Raw genomic sequence first — 22464 nt, forward strand, 5'->3', positions numbered from 1 at the left:
AACACACAGAGTGAAACAGGAGGGCAGTACGTTGGAGCAGCTGGAAGACTTGGGGGAGAAAATAAGAAACAGGAACAATGCCTTGCAATGATGTTTTAATGGAATTTGGAAAGACAACCTAGCGGGAACCATTAATTTACGAACATGTCTAGAGCAGAATTCCTTCAAAGTTATCAGATAGTACAGTCTTTTTGCTAGTTAAACATGCAATATATCGTTGAAATAGTTAACCAAACGTCCACTATGAGTGTAAAGCTGCGATGGAGATGAAGAACAATCCATGGCCACAAATCACAAAAAACAGGCTAGTTCAGTTAGCTGGGCTAACTGAGGTTGATATTTTAGCCACTTAAAACCAAAAGCCGGAAATACGTATTGTAACTGCATGTTATACAACTTAGCGGCCTACGCAAACAAGAAAGCCTGTTGAAAGACACATTAGAAATTTTGCCTCGACCAACTGCAATCTAAGACTCCCATACCTACCGTGACACATCTGTTAAAACCTTGCGACTACAACATTGCTTTAAAAAGCATGGAACTATCACTATGGTGCTGCTGAATGTGGAGTGTATATACACAAAATAGGGGGGCCCGGGTTTGACAGAAACAAAAAAGAAAACGACAAATAACCGAATGAAAGGAAAAAAAAAAAACCTTCATTGACATTAGATTGGTAGAAACAGTAGGATAAATACAAGATGAGTCCACTTTGTTCCATCCGTTTTTGTTGGTTTTTTTTAGTTTAAAAGTTCAGTCCCATTGGACGAATCAGTCAGTACCCCTTCACCGAATATGCAGTGTGACTTTAGAACAACATTCTACTGGACTGTGGTCTTGGCTAGTGTACATTGGAGCCGTACACTCAAACCTGTGACCATAACAGTATGAACCATAGAGGCTTAATTTCAAAATTGCTACAGTCAACATTTCCGTCTCCTTGGTCATTTAAAAAAAAAAAAATTTGTGTTCCTAATATCTTTCTCTCCTTGTTTTGTTCCTAACCCAACTGGAGAGAAGACAAACACTAGGTAAAGGGGGAGGGTTGCAGGGAAAAGGTGCATTCCAGGGGGTAATTGTGAAGGGCTTATACGTTACCTTCCAGAAAATCAGTCTTATCACTTATGGTAGAGTAGTAGAGCGGCTGGTTGTCGTCTGTGTTTGCAGACTCATGGGGCCCAAGGAGGTGACTGGCCTCCAACGCATCAACCTCCTCGAGGTGGTGTGAGGTAATCTCTCCCCCAAACATGTAGTGGTGCTCATCTAGACTGGGCTCCTTATCTTGCTGAAAACCCAACGGCATCAGGTCCACAGGTCGTCCCAGCAGGTCCTCAACCTGGGCAGCAGCAGAAGCGGATGGCAGGGTCAGCTCCTTAATGAGGGAGGGGTCCTTGGCCTCCTCGGGCAGCTGTTCCTCATTTTCCAAGGAGAATATACCTGGGCTCTTCCCACAGCTTTCAGCCATGGAGTGGGCATTAGAGTTGGATGTGGTACAGTCAAAGCCGTATGATGCCACAGAATTGGCTGACTGAGGAGTGGCGCCACCTCCATCCTCTTCACCGTCTTCAGCTCGTATCACTCCTGCTTCCTCATCCTCATCAAGCGCAGGTAAATTACATGTCGGAGTAGGGCTTTCAAATCCGGCACTTTCGTCCATCATCACTGGTGCATCGGGGTCATTTATCTGCATCTCACCCTCTGTGTCACTGGCCTCATCTACAGAGGTAGTAGGAGACGATGGGGCAGATGCTGGAGCTGTTGGGGGTCCTGTACCCAGGACTTCATCAGCAGGAAGAGTCTCAGCCTCTTCCTCTTCTCCATCACCTTTCTCTAAGTGAATACCCAGATCCTGCTCCATGTCAGGCTGGACCGCAGCAGGAACTGGAGTCTGCTGTTTGTCAGAACGGGATTCCACCCCTGAGCTGCTGTCGTAGTCCCGGAGATCCTCTGGTGTGCTTGTCTCGCTGCCGCTGTGGGCGGTTGGAGCTGTACCGCTTAGAGGGCTCGACTGGGACTGGCCCACAGCTTGGGCAGCAAGCATATTCTGAGTCTCCTCAGGGTCGGAGCTCTTCATCTCATAGAACGACTGTTCCTGCTGAGAGTCTTGCCCTGCAAGAGGAGCCAAGAAAGGGCCACTGCCATCCAAACCAGACTGGGCAGGAGACTGTGTGGGTGTTTCAGACTCTGCTGCACCATGGTCTAAGAGAGGGCTGGGGGATGAGACAGAGAGCAGTGAGGCTGGCTGAGCCCAGGTATCACAAAACGGGGTTGTCTGACCCCAAGAAGAAGCGGGAGGGACACACGAATCTGCGTGGTTGAGGTTGTCCAAATGTCCATCCTCATTAAAGTCATCTTCTTCTGCATTCTCACAACTTTCTGTTACTCCTTCACTGTGCATCTCTACATCCTCATCCTCCTCGTCTTCACCTTCTTCCTGTTGCTGGAATACCTTATGATGCTCCTCTACTCTCTCTGAACTTAAGTCCATTTCATCCTCACGTTCGTCCTCTTCATCCTCATCTTCCTCGTTTGCCAGTGTTTCCACATTCGGAGAGCCCATGAGGTTACCATCACCTTCCGAGCCTCGGAGGCTTGAGTCAATCAGGGCATCTGAGCTCTGTGTGCCTTCTAATAATGCAGTGTGCTGGGTGCTGCTGAGGTCAGAAACGCCATGTTGCCGACTGCTGGTGCAGCTGCTCAAATCCTCAGAGTCCATTCCCGACAGCTGGTCATCACAGTGCCATCCAGAAGATCCACTAAAAGCTGAGGGTCGGATTTGGAACTCCTCAGAAGGCTGAGAGGTGCTCATATCAGTAATCATTGAGGACATCTGATGGCCCAATCTCCTCTGTTCCTCATCTTCTTCATCCTCGTCGTCATCTTCATTTATTTCCTCATCAGCCTTCTCCACTGCTACTTCCTTTTCACGAGGTGAGAGCATGTCCCTTGAAGTAAAGCCCTCAATGGGTAAGGCGCCCAACAATTGAGGCTCTGCCATAGTGAACGTCTCTGTGGAAGGAGCAGTAGTAGTGAACATATTCTCTTGTTCTTCTTCCTCTGCTTCCTCTTCCTCATCATCATCTCTCCTTGTCTCCCATGTCTCGACCTGTTCATTATACTTCTCTGCTGCAAAATTCATCATACCGTCGGGCTCCTGGGGAGCATCGTCACCAAGGTTCCTGTTCCAGGGATCTGGTTGGACATGCATGTTCAGCAGAGCAGAAGAACTCTGAGACTCTCCGACAGGAGAAACAGTGCCTGGTGGAGAGCACGGAGGTGACATGACTGTAGTTCCCAGGGAGGGAACTGATTCATTGGCAGACTGTTCAAACTTGAAAAGGTTGGGGTGTTGTGGCGGCTGAAATTTGTAGTCAGCTTCTTGACCTAATGCAGCTCCCAGTTGTGGCTCAACTGATGGATCAAAAGATGGTTCATAAGGGACTTCAGGAGACATTTCATGTGCATAGTCCAGATATTCTTCTTCTTTGGGCGGTGGTGTCAATTCTCGTGTTGGTTGTGGCATTGAGTCATGCATGGTTTCAGGGAATTTGTCTTGTACAGGTTCTGGAGTGTAATCGTGTTGGGTTTCGGGAGTTGGTTCGTATAACGGTTCTGGTGTAGCTTCCCGTAGAGGCTCTGGACTTAATTCTTGTACAGGTTCTGGTGTGAGCTCTCGCATGAACTCCGGCACGAGTTGTTGTTGAAGTTCTGGTGTAGGTTCACGACAAGGTTCTGGAGTGGATTCTCGTTCAGGTTCTGGTGTTGGTTCTCGAACAATATATGGTGTAGGTTCCCTCATGGGTTCCGGTGATGGTTCTCTAACGAAGTCTGGAGTAGGCTCCCTCATATGTTGTGCCTGCTCTTCTTGAAGGGTTACTGGTGTTGGTTCTACGACAGGTTCTGCGGTAGGTTGTCGCATGGGTTCTGGGGTAGGTTGTCGCATGGGTTCTGGGGTAGGTTGTCGCATGGGTTCTGGGGTAGGTTGTCGCATGGGTTCTGGGGTTGGTTGTCGAATGGGCTCTGATGTTGGTTGTCGAAGGGACTCTGATGTTGGTTCTTGCATGAGTTCTGGCGTAGGTTCTTGTATAAGTTCTGCTGTTTCTATTAGTAATTCATGTACTTCTGGCGACGGTTCTGGAGTGGGCTCAGAAGATGTTTCTTGTACTGCAAAGCTCAATGGGGTCTGACCGGATATTTGCTCTGCAGTATCAAGAGATGCCACCCCAGCCGCTTCTACAGGTGGTTGTGGTTCATCTGACCCAGCAATGGTAGCAGCTGCAGTAGCAATAGCTGCGGCGGCAGCCACAGCAGCAGCTATTTCTGTTCCGGTTTCAGCAGCTGCTTCCGCTTTGGGACCACGTTTCACGGGAGTTGGGGTGCTGCTGCCCACAGTCTTCTTGGCACTGGAATTTTTGGTTGCCACTGTTTTGGAGGCAGGTGTCTTAGCGGCATCCTTGGAAGGCATAGACTTATTCTCTTGTGTTTTGGGACGGTTAGATGTCTTGGTGTCTGCAACTTTAGATGGCTTTTTGGCTGTGATATCTGATTTTGAAGTTGGTTTTGGTGACTCTGGTTTCGCCAGCTTTTTTGCAGCTGGGGTGGCAGGTTTGAGAACATCTACGGAAGGAAACACATAAGATCTATTAAAATATCAATTTTATGCACAAAAAGTCAGCATTAAAGTAGCCTCTTGTGGTAGCACAATCGAATCATAATAACAACATTACTTTTTGAGCTATTTATAGCAAAATGAACGAAGCCTTGTGAAACTTCTTGTCTCAGTGTTTGTCTCTGTGGGGGGAGGCAGGGCCGCTGTCATAAACATACACAGAAGTTGAAGCTCGTAACGTTAACATAGGGTTACGTAGGAGAAATTATCCGGATCAGCCCCAAAATGTAATAACTTGTTTCTTATCCCATTTCCTGAAAGGTAGATGAAAAGCCGCCTATAACTTTTTGAGCTATCTATAGCGGAATGAAAGAAACGTAGTGAACACTCGTTTCTGTCTCTACTATATTTGTCTCTGCAGGGCTGCTGGCATACACACACACACACACACACACACACACACACACACACACACACACACACATATAGAAGTGTAAACATAAGGTAATGTAATAGAAATTATCCGAATCAGGCCCAAAATTTCATCAGTTTTCCCTTATGCTATTTGAGACACTTCCTGAAAGTTTCATAAAAATCTGCCCAAAACTTTTTGAATTATATTTGCTAATTAAACAAACTAACCAACTAACTAGCTAATTAACTGAAATAAAAAAATTGCCATTACATAAAGTTATAAGCTACAATTCTCCCAGAACGAGCATGTGGATTCTGAGAGACGAAATCATCAAACCAAAAACTTTAGAGAAAGCGTTAATACATCACAATAGATCGTAGCAATTCCCAGATACCATAAAACTAATCCTGCTTGGAATGACAGCAGGAAAATATGTTTGGATTGGATACTGAACAACATTAATGCAACGCCACTTCATCATTGTTTTTCTATCGCTGATATCATGGTTGGTCTTATTGCTGTAAAATCCACATATTTTGATTTTGTTGAATTTCACTGCTTAACGAGAACCGTTTAAAAATGTTGCACTGGGGTGAGCGTTGTATCAAAGTGTTAGTTTGGCTTTATAAAAGCCCGGGGTATCCAAACTTTTACCACTGAGGGCCGATAACTCAAAAATTAAAGCATATTTTTCATTTTCAGAACCAAAACAATATTTATTGTAACCTTTAGGACCCTCAATTTTGGTGAACGCTAAACGTCCCTGGGACTCAAATGGGTCTGTGTCATTAAAGTGTTAAAATAAGTCACATATCAATTATTTTTTGTACTTTCAACACTTAAATATCTATAGATCAACTTCAGATGTATCCATTACCAAAAAGTTGCTTCTTTTTTATTTTTCATGCCCTCCCCTCTTATTATTTTTTAAATAAATCCTTTTTTTAAAGCAAAAAATACAAAATATGCAATATTTTTCAGAAACATTTTGCCATCCGTTCAGTGAAGTAGAGCTTTAAATAATTCAGAAAAACATTGCTTATGATTTATTATTGTTTTTTTGAAAAATGACAGTTTAAAAATAAAATAAAAATCTGACTACTGTGAAGGTTTCGGGAATCCAAAAGACCCCCACTCATAAAGGTGTTAAAAAAGGCATATTTTAACATATATTATTTGTACTTTTAACACTTAAATCTCCATATCAACTTTGCATCTATATGTCGATTCAAATGTTTTATTACTTTCTGATCAATGACAGTTCTAAAGTAAAAAAAAAAAAAACAGCCTCCATGGCAGCTTTGTGGCATTAGTGTCAATACTACAACATTTTCTCGTCATATTCCACCTGTTTCTCTCTTTTATTCCACTTTTTATATTTTTTTTTTGTAGTAGTATTTTTAAAATGTGCCACGGGCCACACTTATGACACCTTTGCTATAGGCAGACTGTAAGAATAATACATTACATAGTGTGTAACGGATGGCCCTTTCTGTTTATTATTTGTTAATAATACTTCAACGACCATTGTAAAGAAAAACACTTTTTGTAAAACATCAACCCATTCAACGTGTCTCGTTTTATGCAAATCCAAGTGAGCAGTCGCATTTCAATGAGCGTACCTTTTTTTGCAGGAGTCGTGGTCCGAGACGTTTGTGATGCTGGGGTTTTGACAGCAGAGGGAGTAGATGAGGTTGATTTGGATGCAGCGTTGGAGGCTCTGGGAGTGGCAGGTTTAGGTGTAGCTGGAGAGATCCTGGTTGTGCTGCTAGGTGGTGGTCGTGTTGAGCCTGTGGAAGGACGGGATGCTGCCGTGCCGGTTGTGGGCCTGGGGAACGATGATAATAAGGTTGTTACAGACTGGTATGCACATTTAGAGTTCATATTAACTGGAATAACATACAGTATGTGCAATATTGGGATTGGGATTATATTTGGGGGCATTTCGCTGACGTTTCAGCAAGTGGTCAACACTCAGTCTTTATATGACCATGACTGTTAGAGGTAGTACAATTTTAATATCTTATCAAATAAACTAGATATATTGGGTTCAGGGGATCTTTAAATGTAATTCTGGTGAGTGCTATTGACAGCTTAAACTAATTCTGCATTTTCTTTTATTACAAACAATTGTTTGAGCAAAACAACGTCTATAGTACACAAAAAGTACACAAAAGCAACAACTACCATCTACTACTCATTTACATCTTGAGGTTTTTGCCCTCAAAGTCCTCCTGTGTCCAGGGAATTATTCCCTGAGTTTGTAAACATTGACAAAAACAACCACACATATATTTTAAGAAAGAAAAAAAAAATCAACCTAGTATTGATCATATACTGATACCACGCTTGGTATCGACCCCACCAATTTATGGATGGCTCCGCCCTCCTCCTACGTGTCGTGTACTGACTACAACAATGCTAACAATTATTGTTATATTATCCTCTCTCTACTTTTGTTATTTTCCTGTTAAGAGCTGCTTACCTTCTGCTGCAACGCGGTCCCATCTAGACCATACTTGCCAACCTTGAGACCTCCGAATTCTGGAGGTGGGAGGGGGGGCGGGTTTGAGGTGGGCGGTGTTGGCGGGGGCGGGGGCGGGGTTTGGTGGTAGCGGGGCTGTATATTGTAGCGTCCTGGAAGAGTTAGTGCTGCAAGGGATTCTAGGTATTTGTTCTGTTGTGTTTATGTTGTGTTACGGTGCGGATGTTCTCCCAAAATGTGTTTGTCATTCTTGTTTGGTGTGGGTTCACAGTGTGGCGCATATTTGTAACAGTGTTAAAGTTGTTTATATGTCCAACCTCAGTGTGACCTGTATGGCTGTTGATCAAATATGCATTGCATTCCCTTGTGTGTGTGTTAAAGCCACATATATAATATCACTGGGCCGGCACGCTGTTTATATGGAGGAAAAGCGGGCGTGACGACAGGTTGTAGAGGACGCTGAAGTCAGTGCCTTTAAGGCACGCCCCCAATATAGTTGTCCGGGTGGAAATCGGCAGAAATTCGGGAGAATGGTTGCCCCGGGAGATTTTCGGGAGGGGCACTGAAATTCGGGAGTCTCCCGGGAAAATCGGGAGTGTTGGCAAATATGATCTAGACCAGAGGTTACAAACTCATTTTAGCCCATGGGCCGCATGGAGGAAAATCTATTCCCACGTGGGCCGGACTGGTAAAATCACGGCATCATTGCTTAAAAATACAACTACGACAACTTTCTGTATTTTTTTTGTTTTACTTTGGCCCCAAATAGAACAAGCACATTCTGAAAATGTACAGATCACAAATAATCCACTTGACTAAACACTTCGAGTTAGTTGAAGAAAAAATTGGAACAGTTGCAAAAGCACCACGAAGAACAAAATGAACTTAGACTTTGTCTCAGTGTATCTACAAAGCACTTAAACTGTAAACCACAGCTTATTTGGGACTGAACAAAATACAAAATAAAAAACCCTTCTAGTTATCAAATACCTCATTGGTCATTTCCACGTGTTAATCCTGTGCAAACTCAACAAACCATATAAACTGAGGTAGGAACTATCCAAGAGGGTTGAGTTACTCCCTGCCTTGTGTATTGACAGAAAAATAAAATATCTGCAATGCATGAACAATTTCAACAAACCCAACAAGAGACTGACAGTCTTGCAGTAAATCACACACTTTTACTTTCTTTAAAGTTCCACAGTGGACAATCATTTTCACAGAACTATGTCAAGGTGCAGTGTCTCATGCAGCAATTTTATGTTTTTGTATGTACGCGAGCTTAGTTTTATTGATGCTCATTACAGAGAGAACTTGCTCACAAAGATATGTGGTTTCCCATTCACTTCTGTGAACAAATAGGAGGATCCACGCCCTTTTTTGACAGAAACATTTTGTGGAAATGAGAGACACAGCACGATGTGTTCTAAGCAGAAGACGTAAAACAGCAGGTTTTATGTTGGGTCAAAAGGGAGGAGCCGCAGCCTCTTTCTTGGTATACTTGTTTGGACCCAATGTAAACCATTTGCCTGCCGAACAGAATTGCTATTGCGACATCCAGTGGACACATTTTTTAACTTTAGCAAACTCATCTCGCGGGCCGGATTAAACCCGTATGTCACATCCCTGATCTATATTCCTTAAAGTTTACTAAGCACTTATTTCTTGGAGTAGTTAGCTTAGCTATAAGCATGCCTGCTACTGACTTGCTCTCGGTGTGTAACATGTTTAGCCTCGTCCTCCAACTATAATGATACTCAATTATGATAATTAAGATACTAAGACATTTATTTATTATGAATGTCATTTAGAATAATTTATTGTAATATGTAATTTAACATTAATATTGTATATAATTTAATGTAATTTACTCTTAGTAATAGGGGTTATTATTATTAGTTTAGGGGAGCGGCTCCACACACTGCAAAAAGTGAAATCTAAGTAAGATTAAATATCTCAAATAAGGGTGATATTTGCTTATTTTCTGTCTGATAAGATAATTCTTCTCACTAAGCAGATTTTAGTTTAGTCTTTTACTTGATTTAAGGGTTTTGGTCCTAAATGATCTCAGTAAGATAATACAGCTTGTTGCTGAGATTTTATGACCTATATTGAGTAAAACATGCTTGAAACTAAAATATCAACCAATGCAAAGCTGTGTCATTAACACTCACAAGTATAAAACTACTTTTTTAAAGTCATAATTTCTTACTTCAAGCATGAAAAAAAAATCATGATGCCGAGCGCATATCATTATGTCAAGATAATGGCACTAGCATTTACTTAATTCAAGAAGATTTTCAACATATTGAGCAAAAAGGTCTCTTTTTTTCTACCAAGAAAAATGCACTTGTTATTAGTGAGAATATACTTATTTTAAGGTGTTTTTGGGTTCATTGAGGTTAGCTAATTTTAATTTTAATTTTCTTGTTCTATTGGCAGATAATTTTGCTTAATTCAAATAAAATACCACTAATTTTTGTTTTTGTTTTTCTTGTTTTTGAACACTGACTTTTTGCAGTGCACTGTGTGTGGAGACACACAAAAAGGCATTAATCAGCCATGGTGATCACATAACCTTTTTCACAAAAATCGTTTGATACTGATTGGTGGCCAATCGTTCGGCACATTCCTAAAATCAACTAGAGACAGTAAAAGGGCACACAGAAGAAAAACATCAATGCCCAAAAAAAATAACCTTGTAAGTGGAGGATAGACTAGATTAGTGTTGATTAGTGCTGACCGGAAACTGACCTTACCCAAGAGTCCAAGACAGATGTGACATCAACCCAAATCCTTGCTTAAGCAGTTTAAGGAAAAGATCTGAACCCAAAAACTACTCTCTCAAGGACAGGAGGAAATCCATTATAGCAACTTGTATCTTGTAATTAGGATGTGACACGTTTTACAAAGTGAATCAGCATCCGTGTCTCCCTCCCTACCCAGTTGACCAGGCCAAAACACTACAGTTTCATGAAAAACTTCCCTGAGGAACAGTAAAGTGGGACAGGAAGTGAACGACAATGTTTGTAACCCAGCCGAGGTTCACGCAATCCTTGGTCTCTGGACAATATCCTTATCCCAAGAGGGAATGACACGTGGGGCAGTGCGCTTCAGCCTGCGTGCTGTGCTTGCTTCCTCGCCCTGAAGCGGACTGTGTCAGGTCTGAGTAAAGTAACCCACATCTAGTCGCCCTGACAAGGCTCGGGTGTGCGGTATTGAGGCTACAAGCTACACGAACTGCCTGTTTCTAAATTAAGAAACAAGTGAGCCCCGACAGAAAGGGAGCAGTAGGGAGAGTGAAGACGCATTAATGTTTAATAGCGAAGAGGCGAAAATAACTTCTCTGATTCCCTTCGGTAGAACCATAGGCTGTGTTACAAGCACGCTCACGGTGCATGAGCAAATACTGTGCGAGTCACAATTTGGAACTGGTTCTGGAAACATGAGTTATGATTGTAGCCCCGAGTCAACAGGCGGTGACAGAACAGGGATGTGGTTTCTAAAAGTACAAAACTGTGTTTTGACAAAATTGCTATGACAAGACCACTAAAAACAGATGCCTTCATGCACATGTGTCAAACTCAGGACCCAGGGGCCAGATCTGGCCCGCCACATTGTTTTATGTGGCCCTCGAAAGCCTGGAAATAATGTGCATCATCTTTCTAACAAAATGTTGTATTGGTTATTTAATTTTGACAGAAAAATTGCAAGTACTGCATACAAGTGCATGTTTTTTACACTTGAGAACTATCAGACTGTGCAAAAAACATTATGTTAACACAGGGGTGTCCAAAGTGAGGTCTGCAGCTCTAGTTTGTTGGCCCGCAGCATTTTGTTGGATAAAAAAATAACAGTGAAAACATAAAAAAAGAGCAAAAAATTGTAATGTAATGCGAAAAAAGCTATACATTTGATGCTAAAAATTCAGGGGTGTCCAAACGTCTTCCACAAAGGGTCACATCCTGGGATTAAAGGCCTCAACCAATTCTCCTCCAAACATATTGCTGGGTATTGTGGCCAAACAGCTCAATTGTTGTTTCATCTGACATCACATGGACAAAGATAAGACCTTCTGGAGGAAAGTTCTGTGGTCAGATTAAACAAAAATTGAGCTGTTTGGCCACAATACCCAGCAATATGTTTGGAGGAGAAAAGGTGAGGCCTTTAATCCCAGGAACAGCATTCCTACCGTCAAGCATGGTGGTGGTAGTATTGTGCTCTGGGCCTGTTTTGCTGCCAATGGAACTGGTGCTTTAAATGGGACAATGAAAAAGGAGGATTACCTCCAAATTCTTCAAGACAACCTGAAATCATCAGCCCGGAGGTTGGGTCTTGGGTGTTCCAACAGGACAATGACCCCAAACACACATCAAAAGTGGGAAAGGAATGGCTAAATCAGGCTAAAATTAAGGTTTTAGAATGGCCTTCCCAAATTCCTGACATAAACGTGTGGACAATGCTGAAGAAACAAGTCCATGTCAGAAAACCAACAAATTTCATTGAACTGCACCAATTGTGTCAAGAAGAGTGGTCAAAAACTTAACCAGAAGCTTGCCAGAAGCTTGTGGATGGCTACCAAAAGCACCTTATTGCAGTGAAACTTGCCAAGTGACATGTAACCAAATATTAACATTGCTGTATGTATACTTATGACCCAGCAGATTTGCTCACATTTTCAGTAGACCCATAATAAATTCATAAAAGAACCAAACTTCATGAATGTTTTTTGTGACCAACAAGTATGTGCTCCAATCACTCTATCACAAAAAATTAAGAGTTGTAGAAATTATTGGAAACTTACGGAGCCCCTAAAGGGACATGGGAATTTTTTTTTTTTTAGACATGTATCTCGTGGCCACGAGAAACTTTTTATTAAAAAAAAAATAAAAAAAATAAAAAATTATAAAAAGTTTCTCGTGCGCACGAGAAACTTTCTCGTGGCCACAAGAAAGCATTGGATGCGTGCTGATGGTTTGGTGTGTGTTAAAATGGCAGTTTAGGAGTTAATATGGCTGTATTTCCAATTAGGACTTTCCCCCATGTGTGTTGTGGCAAAATGTGAATGCTTGATTAGTAGGTGTGAGACAAACACTTTATCTTCCTGGTTATTGTAACGCTACGTGTTTGACATTATTTAAGACTTCATCATGCCCGGGAAAGGACAGTTTTCCTCTTCTGTGGCTGTGGGGGGTAGGCGTTGCTTGCGGACCTGCAGCGAAGCGGAGTGTGTCAGTTAGTCCGATGTTGATGTGATCAAACTTCTTTCTTGCTTGGAAGATACACACACAATTGTAACTGTTATTTCTTCCTGCAAATTATAAATATGTACAACGTGTTTGGATGTATTCATTTATGTAAAATTGTCATTAAATGTAATATTGCCTGACAAAAAGTGATTCGACGTACGTAATATTTTGATATTTACACATCGCATATTTACACACTCGCATCTGACTAGAATACCCTTATGTGCATTACATATATCAACATCAACTACCTACTGTACTGTTTACTTGTTGAAATACCCTTTTTAGAGCAAATATCTACCCACATAATTTATATGTGTACATATATATATATATATATATACATATATATATATATATATATATATATATATATATATATATATATATATATATATATATATATGTATGTATGTATGTGTATCTATATATATATATATATATATATATATATATATATATATATATATATATATATATATATATATATATATATATATATATATATATGTATGTGTATCTATATATATATATATATATATATATATATATATATATATATGTGTGTGTATCATATATATATATACATATATATATATATATATATATATATATATATATATATATATATATACATACATACATATTATGTATAAGCATGTATATATATACACTCTACCGTTTAAAAGTTTGGGGTCACATTGAAATGTCCTTATTTTTGAAGGAAAAAAAAAATAAAATAAAAAAAAAATATATATATATATATATATATATATATATATATATATATATATATATATATATATATATATATATATATATATATATATATATATATATATACATACATATTATGTATAAGCATGTATATATATACACTCTACCATTTAAAAGTTTGGGGTCACATTGAAATGTCCTTATTTTTGAAGGAAAAGCACTGTACTTTTCAATGAAGATAACTTTCAACTAGTCTTAACTTTAAAGAAATACACTCTATACATTGCTAATGTTGGAAATGACTATTCTAGCTGCAACTGTCTGGTTTTTGGTGCAATATCTACATAGGTGTATAGAGGCCCATTTCCAGCAACTATCACTCCAGTGTTCTAATGGTACAATGTGTTTGCTCATTGGCTCAGAAGGCTAATTGATGATTAGAAAACCCTTGCTACAAAACTGACCTTCCTTTGAGCAGATTGAGTTTCTGGAGCATCGCATTTGTGGGGTCAATTAAACGCTCAAAATGGCCAGAAAAAGAGAACTTTCATCTGAAACTCGACAGTCTATTCTTGTTCTTAGAAATGAAGGCTATTCTACAAAATTGTTTGGGTGACCCCAAACTTTTGAACGGTAGTGTATATATATATTATATTTTACTGTAACTTGTTCTTAAAAATAGTAGTTATTTTGTATGTCAAATTTAGTGTTTGTGTGTATATATGTATACTGTATATATGTGTGTGTTTCTTCCTATACAGTATACATGTATATGTGTGTGTGTGTGTGTATATACTGTGTATATACGTATATATATATATATATATATATATATATATATATATATATATATATATATATATATATATATATATATATATATATATATATATATATATATATATATATATATATATACACAGTATATACACGTAATATTACTGGGTTGCTCATCCAGAACAAGATGGAACAAAGCTGACCCAAAGGAGCGGCGAGGCTTGGTGCAGTGGGAGGTCCGAAAGGCTGAGGAGGAAAGCCGGTATGTCAAGGCAGTAGCCATGAAAAAACAGGGCAGCTGGACTAGATGGGAGAGTGTAAAAGACAGATCTCTAACCTGGCAGGACATCTGGAGCATGGAAGGCCACCGGATCAGGTTCCTGCTGTGTTCTACATATGATGTCCTGCCCACCCCATCAAACCTCCATACTTGGGGAATGGTAGAGAGCCCCAGCTGCACACTCTGCGGGAAGATAGCTAACCTGGAGCATGTCCTCTCCTCTTGTCACTCAAGCTTAGCAGATGGCAAGTTCCGGTGGCGTCATGACCAGATCCTTGCTCAGCTGGCAGAAGGTGTTGAGCAGGCCAGGAAGAGGACAAGGCAGCTCTCTAATGGGCCACGTTTCATCCACTTCGTCAGGGCAGGTGAAAGCGCAGCAGCAGGAGGGAGGAACAAAGGAGTTCTGGCCACAGCAAACGACTGGGAGATGCGGGCCGACCTGAAGAAGCAGCTCAAATTCCCAGAGGAGATAGCCCACACTACCCTGAGACCTGATATTGTTCTGTGGTCTAGAGGAACCAAACAGGTGGTGCTTATCGAGCTGACAGTACCTTTGGAAGAGAGGATGGAGGAGGCGTACGAACGCAAACTCAAGAAGTACCAAACCCTCATCCTCGAGAGCCAGCACAATGGATGGAAGGCCTGGAACCTACCGGTGGAGGTGGGCTGTAGAGGCTTTGCGGGGCGGTCGCTCTGGAGAGCACTCGGACTGCTAGGGATCGAGGGGCTGGCTAGGAAGTGGCTGGTAGCCAACACCACTAAAAGGGCAGAGGAAGCATCACGCTGGATTTGGTTACAAAGAAAGACCTACTGAAGGACTAGGGACATAGAGTTGGTGGCATTCAGCGGGGGTAGATCCACGCTGGATCTGCCGTCGAGCCCCTCCGAAGCGTCATGGGCTTAATTCGACGAAACGTTGATGACGGGGGGTGCCCATTTGAGAATCTGCTGATGCCAACCAACTCATGTCCAGTTGAGGTATGCGGTCAAGCTTAGTTTTGGCTCAGGGAGGAGGAATTCCCTGCCATGCAGAGTCCCGCCGGTGCCTTGATGGAAGGAGAGATGAAGAGAGCGAGGCCACAGGCTCACAGATGGTGCAGGGGCGAGTACCTGTAAAGGTGAGCCAGTTGCGATACCCTTATCGTATTTTGCATATACACATATATATATTTATATATTATATATACACATATAAATTATATGGGTAGATATTTGCTCTAAAAAGGGTATTTCAACAAGTAAACAGTACAGTAGGTAGTTGATGTTGATATATGTAATGCACATAAGGGTATTCTAGTCAGATGCGCGTGTGTAAATATGCGATGTGTAAATATCAAAATATTACGTACGTCGAATCACTTTTTGTCAGGCAATATTACATTTAATGACAATTTTACATAAATGAATACATCCAAACACGTTGTACATATTTATAATTTGCAGGAAGAAATAACAGTTACAATTGTGTGTGTATCTTCCAAGCAAGAAAGAAGTTTGATCACATCAACATCGGACTAACTGACACACTCTGCTTCGCTGCAGGTCCGCAAGCAACGCCTACCCCCCACAGCCACAGAAGAGGAAAACTGTCCTTTCCCGGGCATGATGAAGTCTTAAATAATGTCAAACACGTAGCGTTACAATAACCAGGAAGATAAAGTGTTTGTCTCACACCTACTAATCAAGCATTCACATTTTGCCACAACACACATGGGGGAAAGTCCTCATTGGAAATACAGCCATATTAACTCCTAAACTGCCATTTTAACACACACCAAACCATCAGCACGCATCCAATGCTTTCTCGTGGCCACGAGAAACTTTCTCGTGGCCACGAGATACATGTCTAAAAAAAAAAAAATTCCCATGTCCCTTTAGGGGCTCCGTAGAAACTCAAGACAGCCATGACATTATGTTCTTTACAAGTGTATGTAAACTTTTGATCGCGACTGTATATATATATATATATATATATATATATATATATATATATATATATATATATATATATATATATATATATATATATATATACACAGTATATATATATACATATATACATATATACACATATGTATACACATTTATATACGAATATAAATATATACACATACATACATATATATACACATTATAGTGTCTTCAAAGTGTGCAATTTTTTTTTATAAAATAGGGACTTGTCGAGGTTATAGAACCCATTAGTCATGTTTACATTGATTCTTACTGGGAAATGTGCTTCAATACACGAACGTTTGAGTTTGCCAACCATGTTCAAGAACCAATTAAATTCATAAATCGAGGTTCAACTGTGAAATGTAGGGCAATGTAGGACAACACAAGCTCTTCTGCTGAACTACTTGAAAGAAACAAAAGAGCAGCACAAGTTGTCTGCTAAAGACATACTGTCACTAATATTATAACCACTGAAGTGTAAGCTAAAACAAAACATTTAAATGAGATGGATGAAATGAAATTTAAAAAAAACTAAAGATTGACTGAGAAGGACAGTGGTATTCTACAAAAGAATAGTGCAGGGAGTAGAGATGCAGTTTGTCAAAGACAGTGTTCGCAGTCGTCTTCTCATCAAAGTAATAGGGATCATCTGAAAGGGCAAGACTACTTTATAGAGCGTTGGAGAGGAACCAGGCCAGGGAGAAATGAGTGGTGGGGCGGGCGGAAATATTCATCCCATTACACTTTATCTTATCACTGTGCTTTGTTCTGAAAATGGAAGAAGGGAATTGGCACAGCTGTATTCAGTGCCGGTTGTTCACTTATTGGGGTTTTGAGATTACAAGAGGTTTCCCAATGTTTGGCAAGGAGGACAATATCTGAAAAGAGTGCTCCATTGATTATCTCATTAGTGTATGTTTTGCTTTCAATCATTCTGCAATCATGATCGCCGTCATCCGAACGACACAAAGGACAATAAGATTTATTGTGCTTAAATAAGGGCCATTTGGCTCCAGTATAAAATCCAAAGTACAGCTTGTAGTCAAACACAAACAGCATGTCTTTGTCTCATCACAACAGACCTCATTTAGAACACGGATTAGTTAAAGTAAAGATCCCAGAAAGGCGCTGGAGCTGCAAAATCAGATGACTCATGTGGTTAGTTGCTATGGGCGCGCTGAGACACACAGCAAGAAACTAATAAGTTTGCCTGAGGAGTAATGATAACACCAGCTTGGTTGCAAATACAAATGCCCTCAATTATTGGAACTGAGAAAGGAGAACTGTGTGAGAACATGGCTGCCTGCTGGTTCTGCTTTGTTCCCCGTCATTGGCAGTGAGTTCTGGGTTTAAATTAGGAGTCACACCATCCAAACAGCAAATTAAAAAGCAAGGGCTAAAGACCACAAACCACAGTCATCATATAACAAATAATTAATGACAATTATGCAGCAGAAATAAACAGGCTAGATATTAATACTGAGCTCAGAGTAGACACATCGGGAAAGATGCACTCATGCGAATTAGGGCATCTTGGGCATTTTATTGTCAAATAATCCTCTCAAAATGAGATCATGACTGTTGTTTTCCCTCCGCTTCCATTTCTCTGCAGGTGTCCAAAGAAGACAATGGTAACTGTTGGCTAAACTCGGTCACACTGGTGCTACTTTGGTAAACATTGCCAGTGGAGCGCCGTTATCCCTTTTGGAGGACAGAAAACAACGGGAGTGCTGTTTGGGAAAAAAACGGAAGACCCAACAAATCTCACATCATGCAAGTGATGCAACAGTCGTACTAACGTAGGACGCCAAGACCACAGATTGTGTGTAGGAAAAGGTCAGGCACGCAGGACAGAATGACACGTCAATATGGCAGCAAACTGTTGTTCAAATGTGTTGTCCTCTTGTTGGCCCAACAGCCATTGCTAAGTCGCAAAGCTAAACTAATCCCTGTCAGGACTATTAGCCCCGAGGCAATCTCACAAAGAAGAGGTTCAGTTCAGAGAGTTCATTATGGCCACAGGTAGAATTACAGTAATCAACAGTAATCAATTAATGAATAAATAAACAATAGTAATTTTTGAAATCTTCTCTATCCTGAGTGTTTTAGACTTAGACTTAGACAAACTTTTTTGGTCCACAAGGGAATTTTGATTCAAAAATTGTTTTATTTACTTAAATGTGTCGCTCACCAACAAGCTATTTACAACAATAACGTTATTATTATTACATGATATTTTTATATACATTGCATGGATATATTAATGGCTCAGTGGTTAGTGTCCGCCCTGAGATTGGTAGGTTGTGAGTTCAAACCCCGACCGAGTCATACCAAAGACTATTAAAAAAATAGGACCCATTACCTCCCTGCTTGGCACTCAGCATCAAGGGTTGGAATTGGGGGTTAAATCACCAAAAATGATTCCTGGGCGCGGCACCGCTGCTGCCCACTGCTCCCCTCACCTCCCACGGGGTGATATAGGGGATGGGTCAAATGCAGAGGACAAATTTCACCACACCTAGTGTGTGTGTGACAATCATTGGTACTTTAACTTTAACTTTAACTTCTGTAGTTGACTAAATTTGTTCAATAATTTTGAAGTTGACTGTCATTTTGGTTTAGAGGATCAAATAATTGCATTTGTTTTTATTTTTCTTTATTTTATTTTTGCAACACCTTTCTAAAACTGCAATGAGTGACTTCATGTGAGACCTCACTATAGTATACTGCACGATGGTTCTGGTTTTATGTCTAATGTTAACAGAGGATACCGGTACACTTGTGTGATTGTTATAATGTTGTTTAAAAAGTAGGGATGTCCGGATAAACATTTTTGGCCTCTGATCCCGATCCGATATTTTGGCCTCAGATCCGAGGTTTGTATGTTGACAATGGGGAAAAGTTCCTGGCAATTCCAGGGAACACCGGGTATATTTTTGGAACTGGGAAACATGTTGGCTTGAAAGTCCAGGTTGAGTGCAGCGTGTGGATGGTGGAATGGTTTGAATTGGGTAAAAAATATGGGAGTTTGGAGAGTTCCAAAAATGGCCCATTAACTTTTCATGGGAAAAATGTCCAGGAAAACCTGGAATTCTTGGTAATCTTGGATATGTGGGAATATTTAATAAAAAGTAGCTAACGTGTCCCGGACGAGGCGAACGTTTTGATACTTGAACTGTTCCGATCGGATGAAAACAGTGGGAGATGAAGGGGGACAAAAAACGACGGCGTAATAATTATAATCTTTTATTTCATTATTGTGTGAGTGATTGTCAGCATTCACACAATAATACAAATATCGATCTCATCATTTTAGTATCGTTTCTATACTGATACTATAACAGGTATCAATGGTATCGACATCTGGATCTTTGCATTGAAGCTTCTTGTGTCGTCCCGTTCGGTGTGTGTGTGTGTAGCATGCCTATTTTCAGCCATGGTGGTGACGATTTAGTATCTTAGTATCTTCGCACTGTGGATAGACAGCTTGCTCTCAAATTTGAGCCGGTGTTCTGGAAATGCATGCACCCTCCTGGAATTCACGCACACACCTCCTGCATGTGTGTTACAAGAATTCCTGAAACGTACTTGTGTCTCCCTAGGTGTGCATCCCTTTTTGAGGGAATCTTTCACGCGAGTACAATCTCTGGTCATGTAAACACTGGGACACAGCTGCGGTAAAGATCGGCAGGGCCCAGCAGCTCATCAGTCAATCGCCGATCAGTCAAAAAAATCCCATGATCGGATTCCGATCATAGTTAAAACAAATAAGGAAGTCGACTCGCATTTCTGAACGGATTGTGTTCATTCTGTGAGGTAGAGAACTGAAAGGTCAAAGTATATTGGTCATGATTACAAGCTTCCACAAAACACAACTTTACACTCAAACCACTAGACAACAATACTTCCTTATGTCCTGCCTTCCATTACCCCTCCCACTGATTAACACTATATCCATTTGCTAATAAGGTCTGCGGTGCAGCTCTATAAAACCAAGGCAATGGAAGACTGCATTGCACAGTCATTGGCCACACCCACCAGGATGATTTACTGCCCCTGCAACTGTGTCTGGGGTAGAAGACCTGACCACCGCACACATTTACTGTTAGACCATTACATCAGCGGCAATTTGTTAGATCACAAGGAGGGCGAATTGAATCCACTGCAATAATTTACTGTCCCAGAGGGACCATCAATGAGGAAAATAGCATGACTAATGCGAGAGAATGGCGTGCTGAGTGGATGGCAGGGAAATAAAAGCAGAATTGGAACGTCACCTGATGACCAAACAAATAACTCGGTGTATTGCCACGTCTGCGTTTGAACAGTGAATACAAACAGTTATCTCTTGTTGTATCCTCTAATGTCGTAAAAGTCATGTCACGTAAAAACATAAGTGGCGTTATAGTTTTTCAAAGGACTGAGTGGCATTTGTGGCACAGCCTAATGCTTTGGAAGCAAACTACCATACATGTAATACAGATCTATCCATAATGTTTACAATCATTGGACACATGGTCAATGACTTATGGGCAATTAGCCTACCGAGAAATCATGCTGGCAAAGATGGCTGCCATGTTTGCAACCACTGTTGCTCAAATTCACTCAGTCTCCTACATAAGTGTGTGTTCACACTGCAAAAAGTCAGTGTTCAAAAACAAGACAAAAAAATTCAAAAATTAGGGGTATTTTATTTGAAATAAGCAAAATTATCTGCCAATAGAACAAGAAAATTTGGCTTGTCAAGACTTTCCAAAACAAGTAAAATTAGCTAACCTCAATGAACCCAAAAATACCTTAAAATAAGTATATTCTCACTAATAACAAGTGCACTTTTCTTGATAGAAAAAAAAATTAGACCTTTTTGCTCAATATGTTGAACAATATTCTTAAATTAAGTAATTGCTAGTGCCATTATCTTGACATAATTGATATGCGCTCGGCATTACATTTCTTGAAACCAGCAAACTTATACTAAAACCTAATTTATTGTTCTTAATGGAAAGGCAGCAAGGCAACCGCTTGTTACTCTCGGGGTTACGCTCAGGCAAATCATATCGTCTAAAAATGCATTTTTCCATCAATATCATGACATCATCGCGGCAAGTGTGTGCTCTTTCAGTCAATTAGTGTGCATATATACAGCCTGGCCCCGGTCAAATTTTTTTTAATTGTAATTTTGAAGAATTTATCTGAGTGTGCATGAACTATTTCTGTTCAAAATTGTTTGAAATGTCACAAGTTAAATGTTTTTTTTTTCATGCTTGAAATAAGAAATTATTACTTTAAAAAAGTAGTTTTATACTTGTGAGTGTTGATGACACAGCTTTGCAACAGTTGATATTCTAGTTTCAAGCATGTTTTACTCAATATAGGTCATAACATCTCAGCAACAAGCTGTAATATCTTACTGAGATAATTTAGGACCAAAACCCTTAAAACAAGTAAAACAATCTAACATAAAATCTGCTTAGTGAGAAGAATTATCTTATCAGACAGAAAATAAGAAAATATAACCCTTATTTGAGATATTTAATCTTACTTAGATTTCAGTTTTTGCAGTGCACTTTTGTAGTCTGAACTAATGTTCAGTTAAACATATGCATAAAGCTGCGCCTTGATTGGACCGTGGATGTAACAAGTCCATTGTCTGACAAAAGTCATGCGTCCAAAAAAACATGACGTCTTCTAGGTCACATACACCCAAAGGACTTTTGTTTCTATGTTGGAATTTTAAAAAAACATGACATTTTACGTGGTGAGATGTGACGGGGATGATACAAACTGCATAAATATATCATAAGGGTTCCTGGAGAAGTGCTGCCAGGAGACTGCATTCTGGCAAAATCAGCTAACTATAATAATGAACACCAACAAACACTTGGTTGAAAAGAGGAAAGTATGTTTAATTATTGTATTTATGCTTCTGGCCTCACATATGGCTTTGTAATGTATTCCCGTTTATTACATTTATTATTT

The 22464-nt window shown here is 40.2% G+C and overlaps 1 protein-coding gene across 1 annotated transcript in view; it reads right to left on the reverse strand.

The window, feature by feature from the left end:
- Window positions 1–59: 59 nt before the first annotated feature.
- Window positions 60–22464, reverse strand: part of prr36b (proline rich 36b) — a 68404-nt gene continuing 45999 nt past the window's right edge. Inside the window, exons 4-5 of the mRNA XM_062037235.1 lie at window positions 6647–6852; window positions 60–4617 (exon numbers count right to left, since the gene is read on the reverse strand). Coding sequence (XP_061893219.1) covers window positions 1088–4617; window positions 6647–6852 — 3736 coding nt within the window. The 3' untranslated portion in view covers window positions 60–1087. The remainder of the gene's footprint in view (window positions 4618–6646; window positions 6853–22464) is intronic.

This window comes from Entelurus aequoreus, linkage group LG25 (assembly GCF_033978785.1).
Source record: "Entelurus aequoreus isolate RoL-2023_Sb linkage group LG25, RoL_Eaeq_v1.1, whole genome shotgun sequence".
NCBI lineage: Eukaryota > Metazoa > Chordata > Actinopteri > Syngnathiformes > Syngnathidae > Entelurus > Entelurus aequoreus.